Source organism: Pistacia vera, unplaced genomic scaffold, assembly GCF_008641045.1.
Source record: "Pistacia vera cultivar Batoury unplaced genomic scaffold, PisVer_v2 Contig347, whole genome shotgun sequence".
Classification (NCBI taxonomy): domain Eukaryota; kingdom Viridiplantae; phylum Streptophyta; class Magnoliopsida; order Sapindales; family Anacardiaceae; genus Pistacia; species Pistacia vera.
This window is the reverse complement of record NW_022196165.1, coordinates 1,095,754-1,119,498: the sequence shown is the minus strand read 5'-3', so window position 1 is coordinate 1,119,498 and position 23,745 is coordinate 1,095,754. Positions and strand designations below refer to the sequence as shown.

The 23,745-nt window shown below is 34.6% G+C and overlaps 1 protein-coding gene across 1 annotated transcript; it reads left to right on the top strand.

Moving 5' to 3' along the window:
• The first annotated feature begins 21,262 nt into the window (after positions 1–21,262).
• LOC116139134 (NAC domain-containing protein JA2L-like) lies at positions 21,263–23,322 on the top strand. The gene is made up of 3 exons (XM_031424803.1): positions 21,263–21,510; positions 21,777–22,030; positions 22,582–23,322. Exons 1-3 carry the CDS (start codon positions 21,357–21,359, stop codon positions 23,032–23,034), a joined length of 861 nt encoding a protein of 286 aa, XP_031280663.1. The 5' UTR covers positions 21,263–21,356; the 3' UTR covers positions 23,035–23,322.
• Positions 23,323–23,745: the final 423 nt, after the last annotated feature.

Here is a 23,745-nt window from a genome sequence, read left to right as displayed (position 1 = left end):
CCGATGCAGATTGGGGAAGTAATCTTGATGACAGGAGGTCTACAAATGGGTATTGTATCTACCTAGGACCCAACCTAATTCAATGGAGTTCTCGTAAGTAGAAAGTTGTTGCCTTGTCCTCAACAAAAGGTGAATACAAAGCCCTTGCACAGACTACAACTGAATTAGCTTGGTTAGACAACCTGTTTTTTGAGCTAGGAATTACATTAACTGCCACTTATGTGATTTGGTGTGATAATCTTAGTGCACAAGCTTTGGAAGCTAATCCTGTATTTCATGCTAGAACTAAGCATCTTGAAATAGACACACATTACATCCGAGATCAAGTTCTAGCCAAGAAAGTCATAGTGCAGTATGTTTCATCAAAATTGCAGATTGCTGATGTATTAACAAAGTCTTTATCAATAGCTTAATTTCAGGAGCTGAAACAAATCCTCAATGTTGTTGAGGTGAAGATTTATTCTGGGAAAGTTTGAACTGAACCATATTGCTGAACACTTTGCCAGTATGCTTTAAATAGAGCAGAGTCCTTTCGCTGAAGAATTTGCAAGTCTACTCTTTTCTTCTACTGTGAATTTGTGTCCTTTTATCTGAATTGCTGAGTGGTGCTCTATGTTAAATATCTCTGTGCTGAATGTATTGAAATATGGTGTTCTGTAGTGCTGAAAAATGGTGTACTGTAATGTTGAAAAATGGTGTTCTGTAGTGCTAAAATATGGTATTCTATAGTGCTAAAAATCGTGAAAGCAGTGCTCTGTGCTGATTGTGCAAACAGAATGTTAAATGGTGTTCTATGCTTGAAAGTATGGAGGAATGTTTTGTGTTGATTGTGTGAAAATATGCAACTAAAATTGTGGGAAGAAGTTGCGTTCTGTGCTTGAAAAACTTGTGGGAAGAATGTTTTTATGTTGATTGTGTAAAAAGTATGGAGGAATGTTTTGTGTTGATTGTGTGAAAATATGTAACTAAAATTCTGGGAAGAAGTTGATGTTGCTGTGGAGTTTCACTTATGATGATTTTGCAATCTGAAATTAGTTTGATGTGGATCTTCTCTGAAAATATGCTCTCAAGTTGTGGGAAGAAATTGATGGTGAAGTTGATGGTGCTGTATAAAATTTGAGAATGATGTCTGAGAATTTTAGAATGAAGTCTGAACTGAACATTATATATTTTTGAGTCTGAAGGCGTAATGCAGAGTTAGAAACTAAAGTAGTGAAAACATAACTATAGCCTGGTGCATATTTTGCCAATGATGAAGTGAAGAATTGCTACAGTCAACCAATATACTTTACTTTTACTTACCTTTACTTGTTTCAATGTATTTGAGGGGAAATGTTAGAATCTCTTAGAAGTAAGGTTGACACCCCAGCTGTATTTGAGGGGAAATGTTGACCAAAGCTAAAAAGAGTCAAAATGGGTAAAGTTGTAAATTCCACTTGTCCTTCTAACGGTGTTGTTTTGACTCTCTCCCTCATTTCATATAAAAAAGAGCAGTCTTCCTCTTGTATCAGTTAGCAAAATAGAAATAAAATACTGTTACATAGATTTGCTCCAATCTTTATTTGCTCCAATCTTTTTCGTTTTCTCTTTGAATCTTTCATGGCATCAGAGCCATCAAGTCTTTGTTTGATATGGTGAGATTTTGGCACAAAATGGAAAATGAACCTTGAACCTTAAGAAAAAGAATATTCTAAGAAATTCAGAGTAAAAATGAAATAAGAGATCAAAAGGTTAGATACATTTACGCAAGAAAGAGTATTATATAATGAAAGTTTTCTTGCTCAACAAAACAGTGCCATGTCAGCCAACAAGGAGCTGACCTATGTTTGTTCAAATACGGAAAGTATTCCTTCTTTTGGTTTGGACCAAAAAATAAATTGGGAAAGATAACTTTATTCCCCAGGACCACTTAAGAAAAAAATGACACATGTAAAAAGATCCTAAATATCAAGAGACAAAGATAAACACAATCTTTTTCTCTTTATCAGACATGCAACTCGTGTCAGGTTAGAAAGAGTCTGAAGCGAGAGTGTAAGCACATACCATTGTGCACACACACTCGAGATGAAACAAGCCAAGACACATGTCTGGCAAACTGTGTGCACTAAGAATTGATGTGCACACACATAACAGATGAGACAAGCCAAATAAAAGGATTGGCAACTTGTGCACACACACACAATTCATAAGTTTGACGAAAATAAATATTCTACATTCTCCCCCTTTGTCAAACTTATGAACAAAGAACATAATAAAAGAGATCAAGTGCAAACCTGTCTAAATCAACCATTTAAGACTTGTAGATTTGAACACACAAACATGAAAACAAGATAACCAAAAACAACACAAATGTAAACACATGGATAGTAAATAAAACTGATAAAAACGTCAAAGCAAGATAACTAAGGAGTTTTAAAAAGTAGCAAACAAAATAACAAACTCCTTAACAAGCTCCCCCATGGAGAGATAACACAAGATTCAAAATTTATCCAACAGTCATAACAAGAACACGAAAACATAAATAAAACTATAAACTTTACTCCCCCCTGCTTCTTACTTCCCTTCTTTGTTCATAAGTCTTGACAACTTTTGGGAGGGTAGAGAAGAGCGCCTAGCTTTTCTCTTGGTTCTGCATTGTAGAGGGGTAGTGATAGTGACATGTGAGTCCTCTACTTGAACTTCTGGAAAGACAGCAGGATAAGTGCGCACAGGAGAATCTTTTTAAGCAGCTGGACCTTTAGGAGGTTCTTGTTCATCTTCATCAGCACCTTTTTCTTGTTCTTCATCACTGACCTGTTCTTCTTCCTCATCAACAGCTTGTTGTTCTTCAACTTGAGTCTCAAAAGCAGCATTGGCATCATCAGCAAGATCAACTTGAGGAGTAGGAGGTACCTCATTCTGAATAGTTTTGTCTTTTTTCTTTTTCTTCTTTTTCAGATCAACCTCCATTTTGTCCATCGGTGAGTGGAGAGAAATGTGAATTTCCTTCATATATTGAAGGACAAACTCTATTCAAGTCTCTAGATCTTGCATGGCAACAAAAAGCTTGGACTACCAAGTGATAGTCATAGAGTGATCAATTGAGGAAGATGGTGGCAAGTGCCCTGTATCTTGTCTAAAAGACTTCTTGGTGACAATCTTTATCTTAAAAACAGGTTCCACTCCATAGGACTTAGGCTTGTAAGTGGAAATGATTTTGTAAAGTAAGAAGGAAAGCACAAAATCTGCAGAGAATAAGTTGATTGCGTTGCAACTCTAATACTGGTGAAAATCAACTTAGCCAAGTGAATATTTTTCCTTTGAGCAATTCGATAGAGGAGTTGTGCTCGTTCAAGTATGACAGTCGAATTGTGCATTGAAAGGGACCAATTTGTCAGTGAGATTTTAAAGAGTAATCTGTAAAGCAGTGTGAGCACACCAGGCTGAAGAACACCAGTTCTCGACCAAACAGCAACTGATCCACTAGTGATGACTTTGACAATTTTGTCTAAGTCTAAGCTTTTCAAATCAAAATTCTTTTTGCTCTTCTTCAAACCAAGAGCACCCCTCACTACAGTTTTTGTAAACAAGACCTAATGTCCTTTAACGTAAACTCTATCATCATTTTTGTTCGATTTTGAGGAAGCATTATCAAACCCAAAATTTGCATAAAACTCTTGGATAAGAGTTTGTACAGGGGCAGTCAACCCAGAGACAGTTCCTAACCAGTTTCTTTCTTTCATCAAAGCATGGAATTCATCAAAGTCTTCTAGTCTAACATTTGCTTCGCTCATAATTGTCTTCTTGACAATGTGGCTCCTAAATCTATTCTCAGCAGCAGGTAAAACAAAAGGAGAGATTTTACTAGAAAAAGGCTTCTCCAAGACGACTTTTCCTTTCTTTTTTGCCAACTCTGCAGGAGTTAGAGACTTTGAAGTCATGCCCTTTGATAAACCTTCTTTGCACGATTTCAAACTAGCAATCAGCGTGTTTTCCGAGGAGTTGTCTAATGCCAAAGAGGATTTGTCAGGCGTCTTCTTCGTTGATGCAGGGGCAGACTCACTTTGTGAGCATTTCGAGGTTTGATGGTAACTGGAAACAGGGGACGAACCAGGGAAGGTTGAGTGATTTGATTCATTCCATTGACTTCCCTCTTCAGAATCTGAATCATTTGTTGGAGGAGAAGGGTTTTTCGACGGCATTTGACCCCGCAATCTGGCTTTCTTCATAGTCAGGAATCCCTTTCCCAAGGATTCATCTTTTCTTATAGGATCCTCCATTGCTTTCTTCCTTGATTCCATGTGAGAGCAGAAAAAAATGAAAAATTTTTTAAAGAAGAAAAATCGTAAGGAACAGAGGAAATAGTCGGCATTATTAGGGTTTTAGAAAAAAATGAAGATTGACGCAAGGAATAAAATGGGTAGCACAATAAGGCAAGTTGCAATTCTGATATCTTGAAAAAGAGTTTTACCAAAAATAGGACTTTATCCTAAATGAGTGTACATATGCAATTGTGTGAGCTCACAGCATCCCAAAAAAACATTAGAAATTTTAAAAGACTAAACTTTATTGAGCAAAAAATTAAAGAGCATAAAAGTTAGAATTATGAAATGCTTCACATGAATATTTGAAGGTCAAGACAGTCAATCTGTGCGAAACAACCTAAGAGATCAAATTTTCAATCTTAAAAGGCACAAAAACTCATACGGAAGTTGTCAACATAGTGCAATCAAAACAACACTTTCTAAATTACACACAAGTGAGATAAATTTCCAAGAGCTTATCTTAGTGTGTGATAATGTCCTCAAGGGGGTAAAATGACACATTGGTCAATTTTAAATTTTGCAAGAGAAGCTGCCCCTTCCCTCATGCCTAACTATATTTTGCATTTTTCTTTTTCAGTATAGGAAATAAAGATTTTTCTTTTCATTTTGACCAAAGGGCAAATAACTCTCATAAACGTAACCAAAGTGTAGCTTTCATACTTGCAAGAAGGTAATCCTTTTAATGGTAGATTTTTCAAAATATATGGCTCTTTACAAATCAGAAAATTACTCAAAACAACTTTCACACTTCATGCGAGGTAGCTCTTTCATAATGGTGATAAGAAGGGATAATCAACTCATGATGCAATAAGGTCATGTTATAGAGAGAGTCTCAGTGGACACAACATACTAGAGTTAGCACACAGATAAGAGAAAATAAATGACAATTAGAGTGCTAGCATAGATCAAGGAGTCTTGACAAAAAAAAAAAAAGAAAAAAAAAAAAGTAGCATGTTCATGTTTTATTCATTAACTGAAATGAAAAACTATTCAAGTTGAAGTAGTCCAATGGACTTCCTCAAGAAAACAAAGGTATCATAGTCTAGTGCTTTTGTAAATAAATCAGCCAATTGAGATTTTATGTTCACATGAGCAAGTGCAATGATGCTCTCCTCAACTAACTCTTTAATGAAATGACGTTTTATGTCAATGTGCTTAGTCCTAGAATGCTGAATTGGATTCTTAGAGATGTTAATGACACTCGTGTTATCATAAAATATGGTCACACAATCTTGGTCAATACTGTTGAGTTGTACAAATATGTTGAGTTGTACAAATCAAATGTTTTAGGAATATGATCTTTAGAATAGGAAATTAGATCAACCCTTTCCTAGTTTAGATTATTTCATTTCCTTATATGGACTGTTGAATGTGTATATATTGTTGTATTTTGTTCATAATTAATATGAAGAAAATTCTTCTGATTCTCACATTGTATCAGAGCTAAGAAATAAAAAATCCTATAATTTATTTTTCTTTTTTTGACAACTTTTTTTTTTCCAGTGAAGTTCAGTCCATCTCATTCTCGTGTTGAATCACTCTTCTGACCACACCAGTCTGTTTATCTTCTCCTCATCGTCAAAACCTAAAATTTTCATTGCCAGTCACCCTCGTACGTGCCTCTATGTGTCGGTCTTCTTTCCAATAACTTCTTCTCTGATCTACTTCTCCGGCGAGCGTGAGGTCTGACCGCCAGCACCTGTGCACTCAGACACCACCGGTGAGCACATCCACCACCATCTGACCTGTATTGTCATCACCGACGTCGAAAATAGCCCACTACTGTCAAAATATTCCTTTTTTTCTCGATTTGCCCAGAATCAGCTTTGTTTCTCAGCCCATAATCAAATTAGTTTTGTCTATCCCACAAAACAATCATGCTCCCTGCAGGATCCAACACCAAATCAGGTTCTGTTTCTTTTTTGTCTTTTCCTCCGATCGTGACTAAAATATTAATAGGCAGCTCCAATTATTCCTCATGGGCTGCCTCTGTTGAACTGTGGTATATGGGACATGGTCTGGAGGATCACTTGACCACTAAGGCTGAAGATTTCACGAATGATAAAACTACCTGGGTCAAGACATATGCTTTGGTATGTGGTTTATTATGGTAGTCTATTGACCCTTACCTTCATTCTACTTATAAAGCATATTGAACATGTTTTGATGTATGGCGACATACCAAATTGCTTTATACTAATGATATCCAGAGACTATTTTATTGTGTCCAATTTGGTTAATCTTAAACAGCAAGATATGGGCATGTCTGACTTTCTTGGCAAGATGGCCTCTCTCAAGGCGGAATTTAATTTGTTATTACCCGTTGGCAAGTTTGAAGCAGAAGATCTGGCACAACGAGACAAATTCTTTATGGTTCTTACTCTTGTCGCTATCAGTCCTACTCTCACTCCTGTACGAGATCAGATTCTGGTAAGTACTATTGTGCCTTCTCTTGATGACGTTTTTGCTCGATTACTTCGAGTCTCTTCCTCTGGTGTTGTGGTTGGATCTTCCCTAGTTGATTTTTCTATCATGGCCTCTCAGTCTCAAACTTTTGTTAAAGAAGAATAAGGGGGATCGTAGTGGCAGGGGAGGACGACCCAAGTGTAGTTATTATCATAGATGAGGGCATACCTAGGAGAAATGCTACAAATTACATGGGCGTCCTCCTCGAGTTTCCAATGTCGCTTATCCTGATCATCATTCTGAATCTTTTAAAGAACCAAGTCTGCCATCCTTGGTACTTACAGGTGCTGATTATGATGAATATCTCAAGTTCCAAGCAAAAAAGCAGTCTTCTTCATTTGTTGCTTCCATCGCTCAGTCGGGTAAATCAGTTGCCTGCCTCACTCAGTCATCTCCTCAGAGTCTTGGGTTCTTGATTCTGGTGCATCGGATCATATCTCTGGTAACCCCTGTTTGCTTTCTCATCTTATTAATACTACCTCTTTATCTCATGTTACCTTAGCCAATGGGACCAAAGCAGTTGTTAAAGCAGTAGGTCGTGCACAACCACTCTCCTCTGTGACTTTAGATTCTGTCTTGTATATTCCCCATTGCCCTTTTAACCTTCTATCTGTTAGTAAACTCACTTGCTCTTTAAATTGTTCTATCACTTTTACTAATGACTCTATTGTTATACAGGACTGCAGCATGGGATGAATGATTGGCGTAGGACATGAGTCATAGGGCCTCTATAATCTGAAGTTACCTTATGCCCCCATTGCCTGCACTGTCTCTTCTTCTCCTTCATAATCGTTTGAGTAATCCTAGTTTAGCAAAGCTTCAGAAGATGGTTCTAGTTCTATCTACTTTATCATCTTTAAATTGTGAGTCTTGTCAGCTTGGAAAACATACTCGTAGTACATTTATAAAGTGTATTAATAAATATGCTACGTCCCCTTTTGAGTTAGTTCATTTCGATGTCTGGGGTCCTTGTCGAGTCTTGTCCATTTTAGGGTTTTAGTATTTTGTTACGTTTATTGACGATTATTCTCGTTGCACTTGGTTATTTTTAATGAAAAGTCATTCCGAATTATTTTCTATCTTTGAATCCTTTTGTTCTGAAATTAAAACACAATTTAATATTGTTATTCGTGTGTTTCAGAGTGATAATGCTCGTGAATATTTTTCTACTCATTTTACCAAATTCATGTCATCTCAGGGAATTCTCCATCAATCCTCTTGTGTTTATACTTTACAGCAAAATGGAGTTGCTGAGCGTAAGAATAAACATTTGATTGAAACTGCCCAAACCCTGCTTTTACACAATCAAGTTCCTTTTCGGTTCTGGGCAGACGCTGTGTTAACTACCTGTTTCTTGATTAATAGGATGCCTTCTTCTGTCCTACAAAACCAGGTCCCTAATTCTGTTTTGTTCCTTAATCAACCTTTACACTCTCTTCTTTCACGTATCTTTGATTGCACATGTTTTGTCCATATCCTTTCCCCAGGTACCAACAAATTGTCTGCCAAATCTACCAAGTGTATTTTCCTAAGATATTCAAGACTTCAAAAGGGTTATAAGTGTTATTCTCCATCCACTCATTAATACTTTCTATCCATCAATGTTACATTTTTTTAGTCTTCTCCTTTCTTTTCTACATCAAACAGTGATTCTATCACTACTGTCCTTCCTATACCCTACATTGAGTCTATTTTTGATAATCTTGCAGTCTATTTTTGATAATCTTGCAGTCTATTACTATTCCTCCAAGTCCTACCCCTATGGGCGAGTCTCCTCCTCTAGGTGATGCTATTGTTCCGAGTACGACTACTGACACTGTTCTTGATGATGTTCCTAAGGCTTTTGTTCCTGATCCTCTTGCGTCAAATTCCTCTCTTGCTGCGGCCCTACCTCCTGAAGACCAATTTCCCATTGCAATTTGTAAAGGTATGTAGTCTACTCGCAACCCTCATCCGATCTATAATTTTCTTAGTTATCACCACTTATCTCCATCATAGTATGCTTTTGTGTCAACTATTTCTTTTGTCTCTGTCCTTCTAATGTTCGTAAGGCACTAACTGATCCCGGCTGGTGTCAAGCTATGGTTGAAAAGATGACGACTTTACATCATAATAATACTTGGTAATTAGTTCCTTTGCCTCCTGGCCAATCGCCTGTTGATTGTCGTTGGATTTATACTGTCAAGGTTGGCCCAGATGGATAGGTTGATCGACTAAAGGCACGGTTGGTTGCAAAAGGTTATACTCAGACTTATGGGTTGGATTATTATGAGACATTTTCTCCTATGGCTAAGATGTCTTCTGTCCGCTTGTTTTTATCAATGGCTACTCTCCGCCATTGGACTCTGTAACAATTATACATTAAGAATGCCCTTCTTCATGGTGAGCTTCAGGAAGAAATCTATATGGAGCAATTGCCCGACTTTGTTGCTCAAGGGGAGTCTGCCTTGGTATTAAACTTCGTCGCTCTCTGTATGGTTTAAAATAGTCCTCTTGTGCCTAGTTTGGATGATTCAGTAATGTCATTCAAGAGTTTGGGATGATTCGGTGTGAGTCTGATCACTCTATTTTCTATAAACATAACTCATCAGGGCAATGCATATATCTGGTTGTCTATGTTGATGATATTGTTATTATGGGAAGTGATCAGGATGGCATTAAACAGTTGAAGACACACTTGTTCCACCACTTTTAGACCAAAGATTTGGGATTACTTAGATCCTTCCTTGGTATCGAAGTGACTCAATCTAGCTTAGGTATTGTTATTTCTCAAAGGAAATATGCACTGGATATTTTGGAAGAAACATGGATGTCAGACTATAGACCAATAGACTCTCTTATGGATCCTAATTCAAAGCTCTCACATGGACAGGGGAAGCCTCTTGCAGATGCTGGGAAATACCGAAGACTAGTTGGTAAACTTAACTATCTCATTATTACACAACCTGATATTTCCTTCTCCGTCAATGTTGTTAGTCAGTTTCAACAGTCTCCTTGTGACAGTCATTGGGATAGTTATTCAGATTTTAAGATTTATCAAGGGCACACTAGACAAATGACTATTATATGGAAACAGGGGCCATACATAGATTGTCGGATATGCTGATGCTGACTGGACAGGTTCTGCATTTGATAGACGTTCCACTTCAGGTTTTTGTATTCTTATGGGAGGAAACCTAGTATCTTGAAAAAGTAAGAAGCAAGTTGTCATTGCCAGATCGAGTGCAGAAGTAGAATACCGTGCAATGGCTCTAGCAACTTCTGAGCTCATTTGGTTGAAGCAGCTAATCCAAGAATTGAAGTTTACAGAAGTAGTAAAGATGAAGTTACTATGTGATAATCAAGCTGCTCTCCATATTGCCTCCAACCCAGTGTTTCACGAGAGGACTAAGCATATAGAAATTGACTGTCATTTTATTAGAGAGAAAATCTTATCTAGTTGTATCACCACTAGTCATGTCAGCTCAAGTGGTGAGCTAACAAATATCGTCACTAAATCACTTAGGGGTCCTCATATTGACTTTATTTGTAACAAGCTTGGTGCATATAATTTATATGCCCCAACTTGAGGGGGAGTGTTGAGTTGTACAAATCAAATGTTTTAGGAATATGATCTTTAGAATAGGAAATTAGATCAACCCTTTCCTAGTTTAGATTATTTTGATTCATTATATGGACTGTTGAATGTGTATATATTGTTGTATTTTGTTCACAATTAATATGAAGAAAATTCTTCTGATACTCACAAATACCATAATCATACAATATTTGCTTTAACCATAAAATTTGAGTGCAACAACTCCCTACGGCAATGTACTCAGCCTCTACAGTGGATAAGGAGATTATGTTTTGCTTCTTGCTGTACCCTGTGACAAGATTGTTTCCAAGATAGAAACATCCACCGAAGTACTATTCCTATCATCCAAACTTCTTGCCTAATCCGCATCACTATAGCCAACCAAACAACTGTTAGAATCAAATGAGTACCAAAGGCCAAATTCACATGCACTTGAAACATATTTTATGATTCTTTTCACTACATTCAAGTGCAACTCAGATGGATTACCTTGAAACCTAGCACAAATACTAACACTAAAACAAATCAGGCCGGCTTGTAGTTAAGTAAAGAAGACTTCCAATCATTCTTCGGTTCATCTTATTGTCTACCTTTTTAACATGTTCATCTTTACACAGCTTAAAGGTAGCACTCATAGGGGTTCTAGCATGCTTTGCATTCTCAAGACAAGATCTTTTCAATATGTTTCTAGCATACTTTGATTGGGAAACAAACATGCCATTGTTCATTTGTTTAATTTGAAGGCCAAGAAACATATTCAATTCCCCTACCATACTCATCTCAAACTTACTTTTTATTAGACTAATGACTTCAAGGGCATGTGAATGAGATGTAGAACCAAACACAATATCATCAACGTAAATTTGTGCACATATGATCTCATTGTTAGCACGCTTAATGAAAAGGGTTTTGTTAGCATTACCTCGTTCATAGTTATGCTTAAGAAAGAAAGTTGTCAACCTTTCATACTAAGCCCATGGGGCATGTTTCAAACCATAGAGAGCTTTATTCAATCTGAATACATGATCAGGTTTGTGGGGATCTTGAAAGCCAATCGGTTTTTCAACATATACTTCTTCAATGAGCATTCCATTCAAGAAGGCACTTTTGACATCTATTTCAAAAAATTTGATCTTAAGGCAGCAAGCAACAGACAACAGCAACTGGATTGATTCAAGTCAAGCAACAGGGGCGAAGGTTTCATCAAAGTCAATTCCTTCAACTTGTGTATATCCTTGAGCTATAAGCACAGCTTTGTTCTTGACAACATTACCAAACTCATCAGTTTTATTTTTGAAAATCCATTTGGTACCTATTATGTTGATTCCCTCTAGTTTTGGTACAAGCGTCCACACATCATTTCTTTCGAATTGTTCCAGTTCTTCTTGCATCGCCACAATCCAATTTTCATCTTCCAACACTTGTTTGACATTCTTAAGTTCTGCAAGAGAAACTTAACACAAATAGTTAATTTCATTTCGTCTTCTCCTTCTTGTAACCATTACCTCATTTGGATCTCCAATCACGGTTGAAGGTGGATGAACTTTTTGAACCCATGTTGGTGGATCTTTTTTTCTTTGATTTCTCCTTTGAAGGTTTTCATCAGAAAGATCAACAACCAGCTCTATCCCCTCATTTTGGAATAATGAATCAACAAATGATTCTTTGCATGGAGCAGATTCTGTTGCTGTAGCACCAGTGGTAGGTGATAGCACCTTTGCCGAAGGTTTAGGTTCAGGAGATTCAGTAGTGTTCACACCATATTGTGTGGGCACACGAGGAACATATATGTCTTAAATTTCACATTCTTGGGAATATTCTAAAAAATCTTCTGCATCACTAAACACAACATTAATGGATTCTAAGACTTTTTCAGAACGCATGTTATAGATCCTAAATGCACTGCTATTAGAAGAATATCCAATAAAAATTCCTTCATCACTTCTAGAATCAAACTTACCTAGATTCTCTCTATCATTCAAGATGTAACATTTGCATCCAAACACATAAAAATATGAGAGATCAGGTTTCTTACCTTTCCACAGCTCATAAGGAGTTTGAATAGTACATTTTCTAAGGTAAACTCTGTTGGAAATATGACATGCTGTATTAATAGCTTTTGCCCAAAGTCTTGTAGGGAATTTTTTGGCATTGAGCATTACCTTAGCCATCTCTTGAAGCACTTTGTTTTTCCTTTCCATAACACCATTTTGTTAAGGTGTTTTTGGTGCTGAAAATTCATGAAATATACCTTGCAATTCACAAAAATTAGCAAAATCAGCATTCTCAAATTCCTTTCCATGGTCACTCCTAATTCTTACAATCTTTCTATCTTCTCAACAAGCAACCTTTTAGCCAATTTCTGAAATGCATTGAAAGAATTAGATTTCTCACGCAAAAAATCAACCCAAGCATACCTTGAAAAATCATCAACACAAACAAACACATACCTTTTACCTCCCAAACTCACGGTTTGCATAGAACCCATTAGATCCATATGGAGCAATTCCAAAAGATATGAGGTATTGAGATCTGACAAAGTTTTATAAGAAATCCTGGTTTGTTTACCATGTTGACATGGACCACACACATTACCTTTTGGAAGTTCAAATTTTGGTAGTCCTTTAACTACTTCCTTCTTTGAGAGTCTTACCAAGTCCTTGAAGTTCATGTGACCAAGCTTCTTATGCCACAAGTTAGTGGGATTTTTTTTTGAACTAAAGCATGACACACAGTTAGAAAGTAAGTAACAATTGTCATTTGACATTTTTCCCTCAAGGAGAGAAACACCTTTACCATTCAAGATTTGACACTTGTTCTTTGAGAATTGAACCACAAAATCTTTGTCACAAATTTGACTAATACTAATCAAATTAGCTTTCAAACCATCAACAAGTAAAACATCTTTCAAAACTGGAAAATCAGGAAGCACAATTGATCTGTTGCCAAGAATTTTGCCTTTCTTCTCATCTCCATAAGTGACATGTCCACTATTAACTGATTCAAGTTCAGTCAAGAGAGATTTATTACCTTTCATATGCCTTGAACAACCACTGTCTAGATACCAAAGATCAGTTTGAAATGTAAGCAAAGAAGTATGAGACACAAAACAGCTCATATCAGCTTTAGGTTTCCAAACTTTCTTGGAAGAAAGACCATTGTTAGCATTATGATTTATACTAGCAACAAAACTATGGTTTTTAAAAACTTTCTTCAAATAAGCAATGAATCTAAAGTATTTGGGTCTGATGTGACCTTTCCTATTACAAAAATGGCATATAGGAATGAATTTTGATACCTTTGTAACATGCCTCATAGCAGTTCCTTCAGCAGGGGTTTCGGTGGCTTTCACAAACATGCTAGCACTAGCTTTTGATGTGCTAGCACCAAGACTGAAGCCCAAACCACACCGATCTCCGAAGGATTTTCCTTGACTAAGCACTTCATAAAGCTTTAAGAAAACCTGCATTCAACTTATCAATGATGGCCTTAGCCTTAGTTAGTTCAGCAGTAAAAGCAACAATTTTTTCGGACAAGACTTTCTTTTGTTTCAATAAGGAAGCATTCTCAATACCAAGAGATTGCAACTTTTTCACAGCCTTTAGCCATTGGTCATACATCTTATCATATGCTTCTTGTTGCTCAGCATAGATGTCTTCAGTGTCATCTGAAACTTCACTCTTACCATCTTTTTGATTCACAGTGAAGGCTAAAACATTCTCATCATCACCCGAATCATCATCATCACTCTCATCATGCTTACTCTCACTCAAAGTGGCAGCCATGGCTTTACCTTTCTTCTTTTTTAGTGCATTAGCACACTCAGATTGTATGTGCCCGAAACCCTCGTATTCAAAACACTTGATACCTTTATTTTTCTTTCTTTATCTTTTGAAAATTTCTTTGTAAAGGTTTTGATGGTCATAAGGCTTTTTCACAAAAGGTTTTCGGCCATAACCACTATTATGAGGCTTTTTTCATGTTTTTCTTTAAAAACTTTGAAAAATTCTTTGTAAGTAAAGCACAATTTTCATCATCCAAAGAGCTTAAATCACAATCATCAAAATCAGAATCAACCTCATGTTTGAGAGCCAAACCTTTCATCGATTTCTATTTTTCCCATCGTTGCAGATTTAGCTCGTAGGTTTGGAAAGAGTTCATTGATGTCCATGGCATCCAAATCTCGACATTCTTCAATGGTGGTAAACTTTGACATAAATCTCCAGGGCAAAGAGCAAAGCACTTTCTTGACAAGTTCAGCATTAGTATATGTTCTTCCCAAAGCAAAGCATTCATTAGAAATATCACACATTCTACCATAAAAATCAATTATAGTCTCATCTTCTTCCATGTTCAAATTTTCAAAATCAGTGACAAGTCTTCTAAGCCTATTTCCTTTCATAGTACTAGTTCCCTTATTCTTGACTTGGAGTCTATCCCAAGCATCTTTAGCAAGCTCACAATTAGCTATGACTTTCATTTGGTTCACATTAACAACATTAAAAAGAGCATGAAGTGCTTTAGAGTTATAATTTGCCAAAGTTATTTCATCAGCAGTCTAACTATCAACAGGTTCTGGTCTAGACACTTCATTTTCAACAATAACCGGGGCTGTCCAACCATTACAACTGTGGACTAGACTCTTTCATCTATAGACTTAAGGAAGGCATGCATCCTAGGTCTCTATGTGTAATAGTTAGGACTTTCTAATAGAGGAGGTCTATGAGTAGATCCACCTTCAGTGAAGAAACTCATGACGAAAAGCAAGTAGACCGATGCTAACACATAGATGAAAATGCACACACAGACAAACATTAGATTTGAAGTAAAAACGCAATATAGAATATATTTCGTCCACTAGCCAGATCACTCAGATGCAAACAAAAACGAGTAAAATGGGTAAGGATCTACTGAAGTAACTTATCAGAACTCACTCCAATACCACTTGTTGGAGATAGGTTAAACCACTTTGGTTTTGGATTACCCATTTTAAAGTGAAGCGGAATATTTACCAAGTAGATTAAGACATTTCCAGGTTTTAGCCACATCAAACACAAGTGCAGAAAGTAAAGAACACAACCATATATATGGTTCGGCTAAATCCACTTTTAGCCTACATGTATGAGACATTGTCCAGATTGAAGCAATCCACTAAGTTAAAAAACATTACAAGATATAGTTCAAAGCTGATCTAAATTACAGTAAAAAAGAACTCCTTGTTCAACTTTACACTTAGCACTATACTCTGAGTCCTTAAACATGTAACAACTCCTTGGAGCTTCCTCTCGTCGGGAACACACCTAAAAACATCTTGTAAACCACCAAGGTTCAAGTACCGACGCCACACACTAGCATCAGCAAAGGAATCACATTCCAAGAGCCATCAAGTCTTTGTTTGATATGGTGAGGTTTTCGCACAAAATGGAAAATGAACCTTGAACCTTAAGAGAAAGAATACTCTAAGAAATTCAGAGTAAAAATGAAATAAGAGATCAAAAGGTTAGATACATTTACGCAAGAAAGAGTAGTATATAATAAAAGTTTTCTTTCTCAACAAAACAATGCCACGTCAACCAACAAGGAGCTGACTCATGTTTGTCCATATAAGGAAAGTATTCATTCTTTTGGTTTGGACCACAAAAGAAATTGGGAAGATAACTTTATTCTCTAGGACCACTTAAGAAAAAAAATGATACATGTAAAAAGGTCCTAAATATTAAGAGACAAAGATAAATAAAATCTTTTTCTCTTTATCAGACATGCAACTCATGTCGGGTTGCAAAGAGTTTGAAGCGAGAGTGTAAGCACAGATAATTGTGCGCACACATTCGAGACGAAACAAACCAAGACACATGTCTGGTAAACTGTGTGCACTAAGAATTAATGTGCACACACACAACAGATGAGACAAGCTAAATAAAAGGATTGACAACTAGTGTACACACATAACTGTTATGTACACACAATTCATAAGTTTGACAAAAATAAATATTTTACACTATCTTATTCAAAGGAGCTAAAATTAGGTGCTCACCGACCTACTTCATATATTATTCTTAACGTCTTTTACTTTATTGGTATAATTTATCGGTGATGGTTTTATCTTGAATATTGTTAATTAAGAAGTCAGAAGCATCCATTATGATACTTAACGTCTTTTCCTTTATTGGTATAATTGATCAGTGATGGTTTTATCTTGAAAACTGTTAATTAAGAAGTTGGAAGCATCCATCATTATCATGTGGGGATCCCTCGTCTTTACTCAGCTTAAATCACATAAAAATATGTTTAAAACGAGATTGAAATTAAGAATTGACTCATCGACGGAACACATAACTACCCCAGATTTAGAAGTAACACCTTATGTAAGTTACCATTGTTATAGTTGCAAACAGGGGCGGAGCCAGGAGATGGCTCCCCCTGACTACAACCCATGTCACATTTTTAGGAAAAAACACTTAAATTTTTATAATTATAATTAAATTTATACTTTATCTTATAATATTCAATATTTTTATAGTTTTCTAGAAAATATTCCATAATTCTAATAAATGATTTAATTTTATAAACCTTTTTGTTATAATTCTATACCACTTTTTCTTTTGTTTTCAAATCCTTCTTTTATTCTGTAAATTCTTAAATTCAAATCATTATATGACTATTTCATATTATCTTAATATATTTTTCAAACACCATTCTAGATTATTGAAAAAGGTTACTTGTTTGAACAGACATTAATTTTTATTTGATATTCAAAACATATAGAATGATTAGGATGGTCCCAACTTTCAACCATTGGATTTCACAAAATTTGGTTATAGAATCTTTCATTGGAAAATTAAAGTCAATTAATTAAGGGGTCAACTAATTTTTACATAATTAGATTCGTTTTGACTCCTTTCATGAGCTTTAGTCAAATTCATATAACGTGTCTATGCCGCGTTAAAATTAAGAAAGATTTAATTTAATAAAATAGAGAGAAGTATACATAAACCATGAATATTTGTATCTTGATTTATATTTTTTATTTTAATTAATAAATATACTGTTATAGTATAATTTTATTTTTCTATACACATCCACTTAGATGTCAAATTATAACTAAATTAGTTGATGATTTTTTTATTTTTATTTTTTTTGTTTTTTCAAAAGTCAAGTTATTATTAGAATATATATATATTTTTTTGTAAATATTAATCCAATGAAATTTAATAAAAGTTATTAAATCGGTATAAAAAATAAGTACTCTCATTTCTCTTTAATGATTTATGTGTTCGGTTCTCATGGATCCAATATTACCTTTTGTTCTATTTAAATCGAGCAAATTTGTCAAGGTTGTTCCGTTAATTTTATCCTCACAATTAATATTTGTTCAATAAATTTTAATAGTCATGATCAACTAAACTAAGGAAAAAATTATAGTCATAGCTGTTAACTTGCCATCCCACCTAAAAACTGAAGATAGCATGTGAATACTCGAATATTATATTAGTACAATAAACCTTCTCATAGCAACTTAGATATTTTATATTTACTTTTATCTAGTTGAGTTGCGAGGATTTAAACTTTAGACTTTTGGTTCTAATATCATGTTAAGTTACCATACATCCTTATATTCAACTTGATAAAAGAAAAAATAAAAATAATCCAAGTTTCATGTGTAGGACCCTATTGGACTATAAAATTAATGATGAGCTCTCACCTCACATATTAACTTAAGTTTTTGGATTAAATAATAACTTAATTTAATATCAGAGCCAAAAGTAAAAAGTTTGAATTCCAACATTCAATCAAATAAGAAAAATTAAAAATTAAAAAATATCCAAGTTTCATGTGTAACAAATAAGTTTATTTTCTTTTGAATAATATCTTTTATTTTCTTTTTTCTCAGTATGGATCAATCAAGATTGTGTCTTATTGAGACGATTCCAAATAGAATCTGATAAATTAATATCAAACAATTAATGGAGGGAAGAACTAAGAAATTAAAAAAAAAAGTACGTATAAAAAATGTAATAAAAGAAAAAATAATAAATTAAATTAAGAGATAAAAAGATTAGATCGGGGAGGATCATATCTCATATTATATATCAAAGAAGGAATAAATAATTTTAAAGGAGGGAATTATGACAATATTTCTTAAAAGTATATGATAAATTATTTAGAGAAAAAATAAATGGGACCTCCACTGAAATTATTCTCTTTCAAACCATCATGATCTTTAAATTATTTATAATTTTTAGAGTTATATAATAAGATAAATGCATGGGTGGGTTATTTTGTCTACTTTAATGGTGTTCTAGAATAAAGAGTACAGATGATGAAGTCTTGTATTGACTTTAGGTTTCGAGTATCGATCAATTTCAAGTTTCCAAAAGTATGACAAATTATATATGTTCCCTTTTCCAATTCTTTAATCTTTTTTATTCGATGATCTAATTGATTCAAAAGCTTGATCATTATTTTTTTTACTTCATATAACTCAGTTGCATGTGCATGGGCATATGTCAACATGTGCATGCAACAGCGATGAAAAGCTTTAGACTTCTCAGCTTATGGTGTCCTTTTAGGGCAGAGCCAAGAAATTGCCATTGTGGTTGGGGTTAAGTGTCTTTTAGGGTAGGATCAAGCAATTATTATTATTATTGAAAATATTTGTGGGACTTGACAATCAGTATGCCCATCGTGCTCGATCCACCCCAGACTACAAGGTAAAAGTGTGACTTCTTTCTCAATACAAGGATTATGATTCAAAAAAAATCTTAGACCATTTCTTTTTTCTGTGGTGCTAAGAATGTTTCTCTATGCGTGAGAGAAAAGGAAAGAAATTAACAGGGTTCTTTATCTTTTTGACTTCAGAGGCATACATGGCAGCTGGAATTTTCAGCCATACAGACAAGTATATATTTTTCTTGTATTTACACCTATTAATGATTTTGTCTATGCAAGAAAATAATCTGGGCGGCCGAAGATTAATCACAGCTGAAAATTCTTAATGAAAATTCTATTTTGTTTTTTCCAACTTTATCATTGACCTTTAGCTCTATCTACCTATGACCTCCACTACTTGTGATTTTACTCCATCTTCTAGAATTATTTTCTTGATTTCTTCCAACTTTAGTTAAGAAAAAAACAAAAGTTAAGAAAGTTGGAAGAAAATCTGAAGAATTTATGACAATTATATCATTATACTAATACAGGTTAATGTAGAATTACAGTAATTCACGTAACTTTTTTAATCTTCATTATAATTTTATTATCTATAATTTAATATAAATAAATATATAAATAGAAAGAGTAGTACTACAGTATATATACAAATCAAGTATAGAAACGAATGTGACACAACTCTTTCATTATCACATTATTTACTATGTTATTTAAAATTTATTGAGTTGATTTTGTATACAAATCTATCCATTCACTTTGTAGTTTATATGAAAAAAATTGTATAAGAAATTTGTAGATTTAGAATTATTCATAAAAAAACAAAGAAGGCATTTTGTAAAATACAGATGGAAAAATAATTGAGTTAAACATTTATAAGATTAACTTCCCTTTGTGGGTTAGGTTTATACATATGTCGGAGTCTCTAGATACTATTTTGGAACTTGGAAGTGTCCTTACCTCTTAATTATTGGATATCAAGTGATTGATTTGGGTCACGAGGAGTGAGATTTAACATTCAACAACCAAATACACTCTTTTAGGTTATAAAACGAAATGGTGTATAAAACAATATTGAGATACATATTAAACTTGATAATTGTATTTTACATACTATAAGTATTACAATGATATCAAATGATCAGTATGTGTTAACAATATAATTTATCATATATATGCAGATTTTATGTTGATTATATAACATTTTATAGGATAATAATAAATATTCTAACTTCCTCTAGAACTCAAGCTAGTGAACAGTTTGAGGCGGCGCAGGATTGCACACACAGTAACTTAACATGGTGTGTGAGTTATATGTAACTTTCGGTGATATGTATTTCATGACTAGTGATAATTGATTATCTAGACTCTAACAAGAAAATTTTCATACAATGATATGACTTTGATACGATGTGATAACCTATACATTCTACCCGTCTCCGCATTTTTTAGATTGTCTTACCCTAATTGCGTATAGCTTAAATAATAAATACTATCTCTACACCAACTAAGTATTAACCTATATGTTTAGGGTGGAGATCAAATTATTAGTATATGTGAAATTTTTAATAATTTTTCTTTTTTATTTAAGAGGTATAGTCATTATGTTAACCGCAATAGTTACATTGAATGTTTTTAATTAATAAATTTTCCAATTATCCACAAAATTATTAAAGTATAATATAATAGTTAACCGTCAAGTCTAGTATGTAGTTTGCTCCCACAAGGTATAAGGTTCGAACCCTCCTTATGAGTATCTATATATGACGACATTTAATGGTCTCCTAACGATGATAGGGTTCGGCGTGAGCTTCAGCTTCAAACTCACACTTCTAAAACAAGTGGGACAAATTTATAAATTATTAAAAAATAATAATAATAATTAACAAAGAAACTTAGGTAGTAATATTTTAAGTCTCTCCAATAATTCATAAATCCTATCTCTAACACAATAATGAAGATGATTTGATCAAATATAATTAATTAATAAATTAGGGATAAAGTTTTGACAAGATTTATATCAAGTTAAACATTATTGGCACCTTTTAAATGCTCACATAGTTGTGGTAGTGCTATCATAACCTGACAAGAAAGTTAAATTATAATTATTTTAATGCACCTTTTAAATGCAAAAGTTACCACAAATCTCTAACATGATCAAAAGTAACACGACATAATCATCATCATTTTGTTGACTTTTGTAAATGTGGACACAAACTGCCTTCCTCTAGTTTATTGTCCTAGTCAGCCCTAAATCTCTCCATTGTTAAAAGGGTAATTCTTGGGGCTCATTTTTCTTATGAATTAGAGTGAAAAAATCAGCTTAATTTTCAGAGGAATTAATGAAGATGATGCCAACTGGGTTCAGGTTCAATCCCACCGATGAAGAACTCATCCAAATTCTTGAAAGGAAAGTTTATGGCCAAGAAATGCCTCTCCATGGCCACTTCATTGTTGAAAGAAACGTCTATGAGTTTGATCCTCAAGATCTTGAATGTTCGTCAATTAAGCTCTAATTTCTTGCTTCTTTAATTAATTTCCCTTCTTCTCTCTTCATATCTGGTTTACTTATTTATTTTTGTTTTTTGGATTCTTAGATTCTTCCTTAAAGCAATTGATGCTTATTGCATGTTAATTTTAACTTATACTGTCATGAATGAGCATTTGGATTACTTTCGTTAGATGATTGAATTTTTGTTTAAGTTTTTTTAAACATCACTTTGATACGAGCTTATTTTAGCGTTTTTTTTTTGTGTTGACAGGGGACTATAATATGGCTGTGCCTAACAACGAGAGATATTGCTATTGTATAAAGGAGAATGATTCTCGAGAAGTCTTAGGTCGAGGATGGTGGAGAGCTACCGGGCATGTTAAGACAATTTATGCGAACGAACGAGTGGTGGGATACAAGAGGCCATTGACGTTTCACAGGTTCACTGGTAATGACAAGAAGCGCAACACAGCCATCAAGACTAATTGGATTATGCACGAATATAATCTAGAATCCAACACAACTGTATGTTTCATTTCATTCTTTGCTTTTTCATTTTTCCTATTCTTTCTTCTATAAATTAATTATGCTAATGAGTAGATTCCCCTGAAAATTTTAAATGTTGGGGAAGAATTGACAGTAACATTTATACTAGTGCACTTGCCACCCACTTTCCTTTAATCATAAATCAAAATATGGATTTTGAGGGAAAACGTGTTACACTTATCAATGCGTTGATCTTGTTGTAGAGAAGCTCATTGCACAAAAAATAAGTTACTCATGATAACCGTTATATTTCAGAAACTCTACTTTTTAAGCTCATTTTGAGAGATTTGGTATGCCTTTTAATGTGTAGAAAAAAAATCGCCGAGAAACCGGCCTAAGGAGAAATATTGGTATTTCTCCGACCCAATGAGGCCGGCGGCATAGGAGTATTGAATTTATACGCCACCGCCACCTTGGCGTCGGTGTATTGTAGCGGCACCGACCCCCAGTCCAGGTGTCCGGTTTTCGTCGGTGGAGAGTGTTTTTCCAGTAATGAAATAAGTAGTAGTTTCATGTTTGATGATTTGCAGGAGTGGAGACTTTGTAAAATCAAATATAAGGGGAAACCAAGTGCGCAAGAAGAGCTGGAGAATAGCAGAAAAGGAGTTGCATCAAATAAAGATTTTGAAGCTAGTAGTTCAATAATGAGCCTGCAGTCAGAATTTGTCGGTGATCAACATCAGCAACCGCAACCATTGCAGCTTGAAAATGTGTGTGAGCCTTGTTTTGAAGCCATAAGTTCAATGGAGACGCAAGAACAATTTGGTTTCGGTGGCGAAGAACCGCTGCAATCCGATCAACTCCTGCAGCTAGACAATGTGTATGAGCTTTATTTTACACAAAACATGCTACTGGAAGTGATTGATGAGAAGCTGCAACAATCAAAAGCTTCATGTGATCCCTATTACTTTGATGGTCAGATTGAGCAACCTGCAGATTCATCGGAGCAGCTCTTTCTCAGCCTTTGGTCGTGGCAGAACTAGCAAAAGTATGGCGGTTTGATCTCTTCAGAGTCTCTCTCTGAATGAAAAGTTTTCTGTTTGGATTGATTAACATTGTGGCTTTCTTTTAACTTTTTTCTTTTGTTAGTGTTTGAATGAATGAATCTTAGTATTTGAAAATTCTCGGATGCGGACATCCTAATTTTTTTTACCAATTAGCTGATAGTAGCTATTGTAATCGGAGTTTAAAAAAATTAGGATATCCGCAAGAGAGAATCACTATCTATGTATTTATGTTTGAAAAATGGACATATTGTTAAATTATCTAGAGATTACTTGCAGTTGCATAAAATTAAGTATGTTGATTGTTTGCACTATTCCGGAGAGTTTCCGTGGTCATGTGCATCCATGTATGTTGAGTACTACTTCGATGACATTTGTTTACGTTGGGGACATATATTTGTGCTTATCAGTCAACTGACTGATAAGCACAAGTATATAGTGTGTCAATGTCTACTTAGCAATTTAGTTATGAATTAGTTTGAAATTTTGAGTAAAGTAGCACAACCCAATATTTCTCTCCTGTGAACTGGTCTATAAATTCTCATTTACATGTAAAAGCTCTCCAAGAGTGTTTGTTTTTTTATGGGTTCAGAACTTATTATCCTTTAGTGAAAAAATTTCGAATCGATTCTCGGCAACTAAACACAATTGATATTCATGAAAATCCAATAAATTAAACAACAAACACAT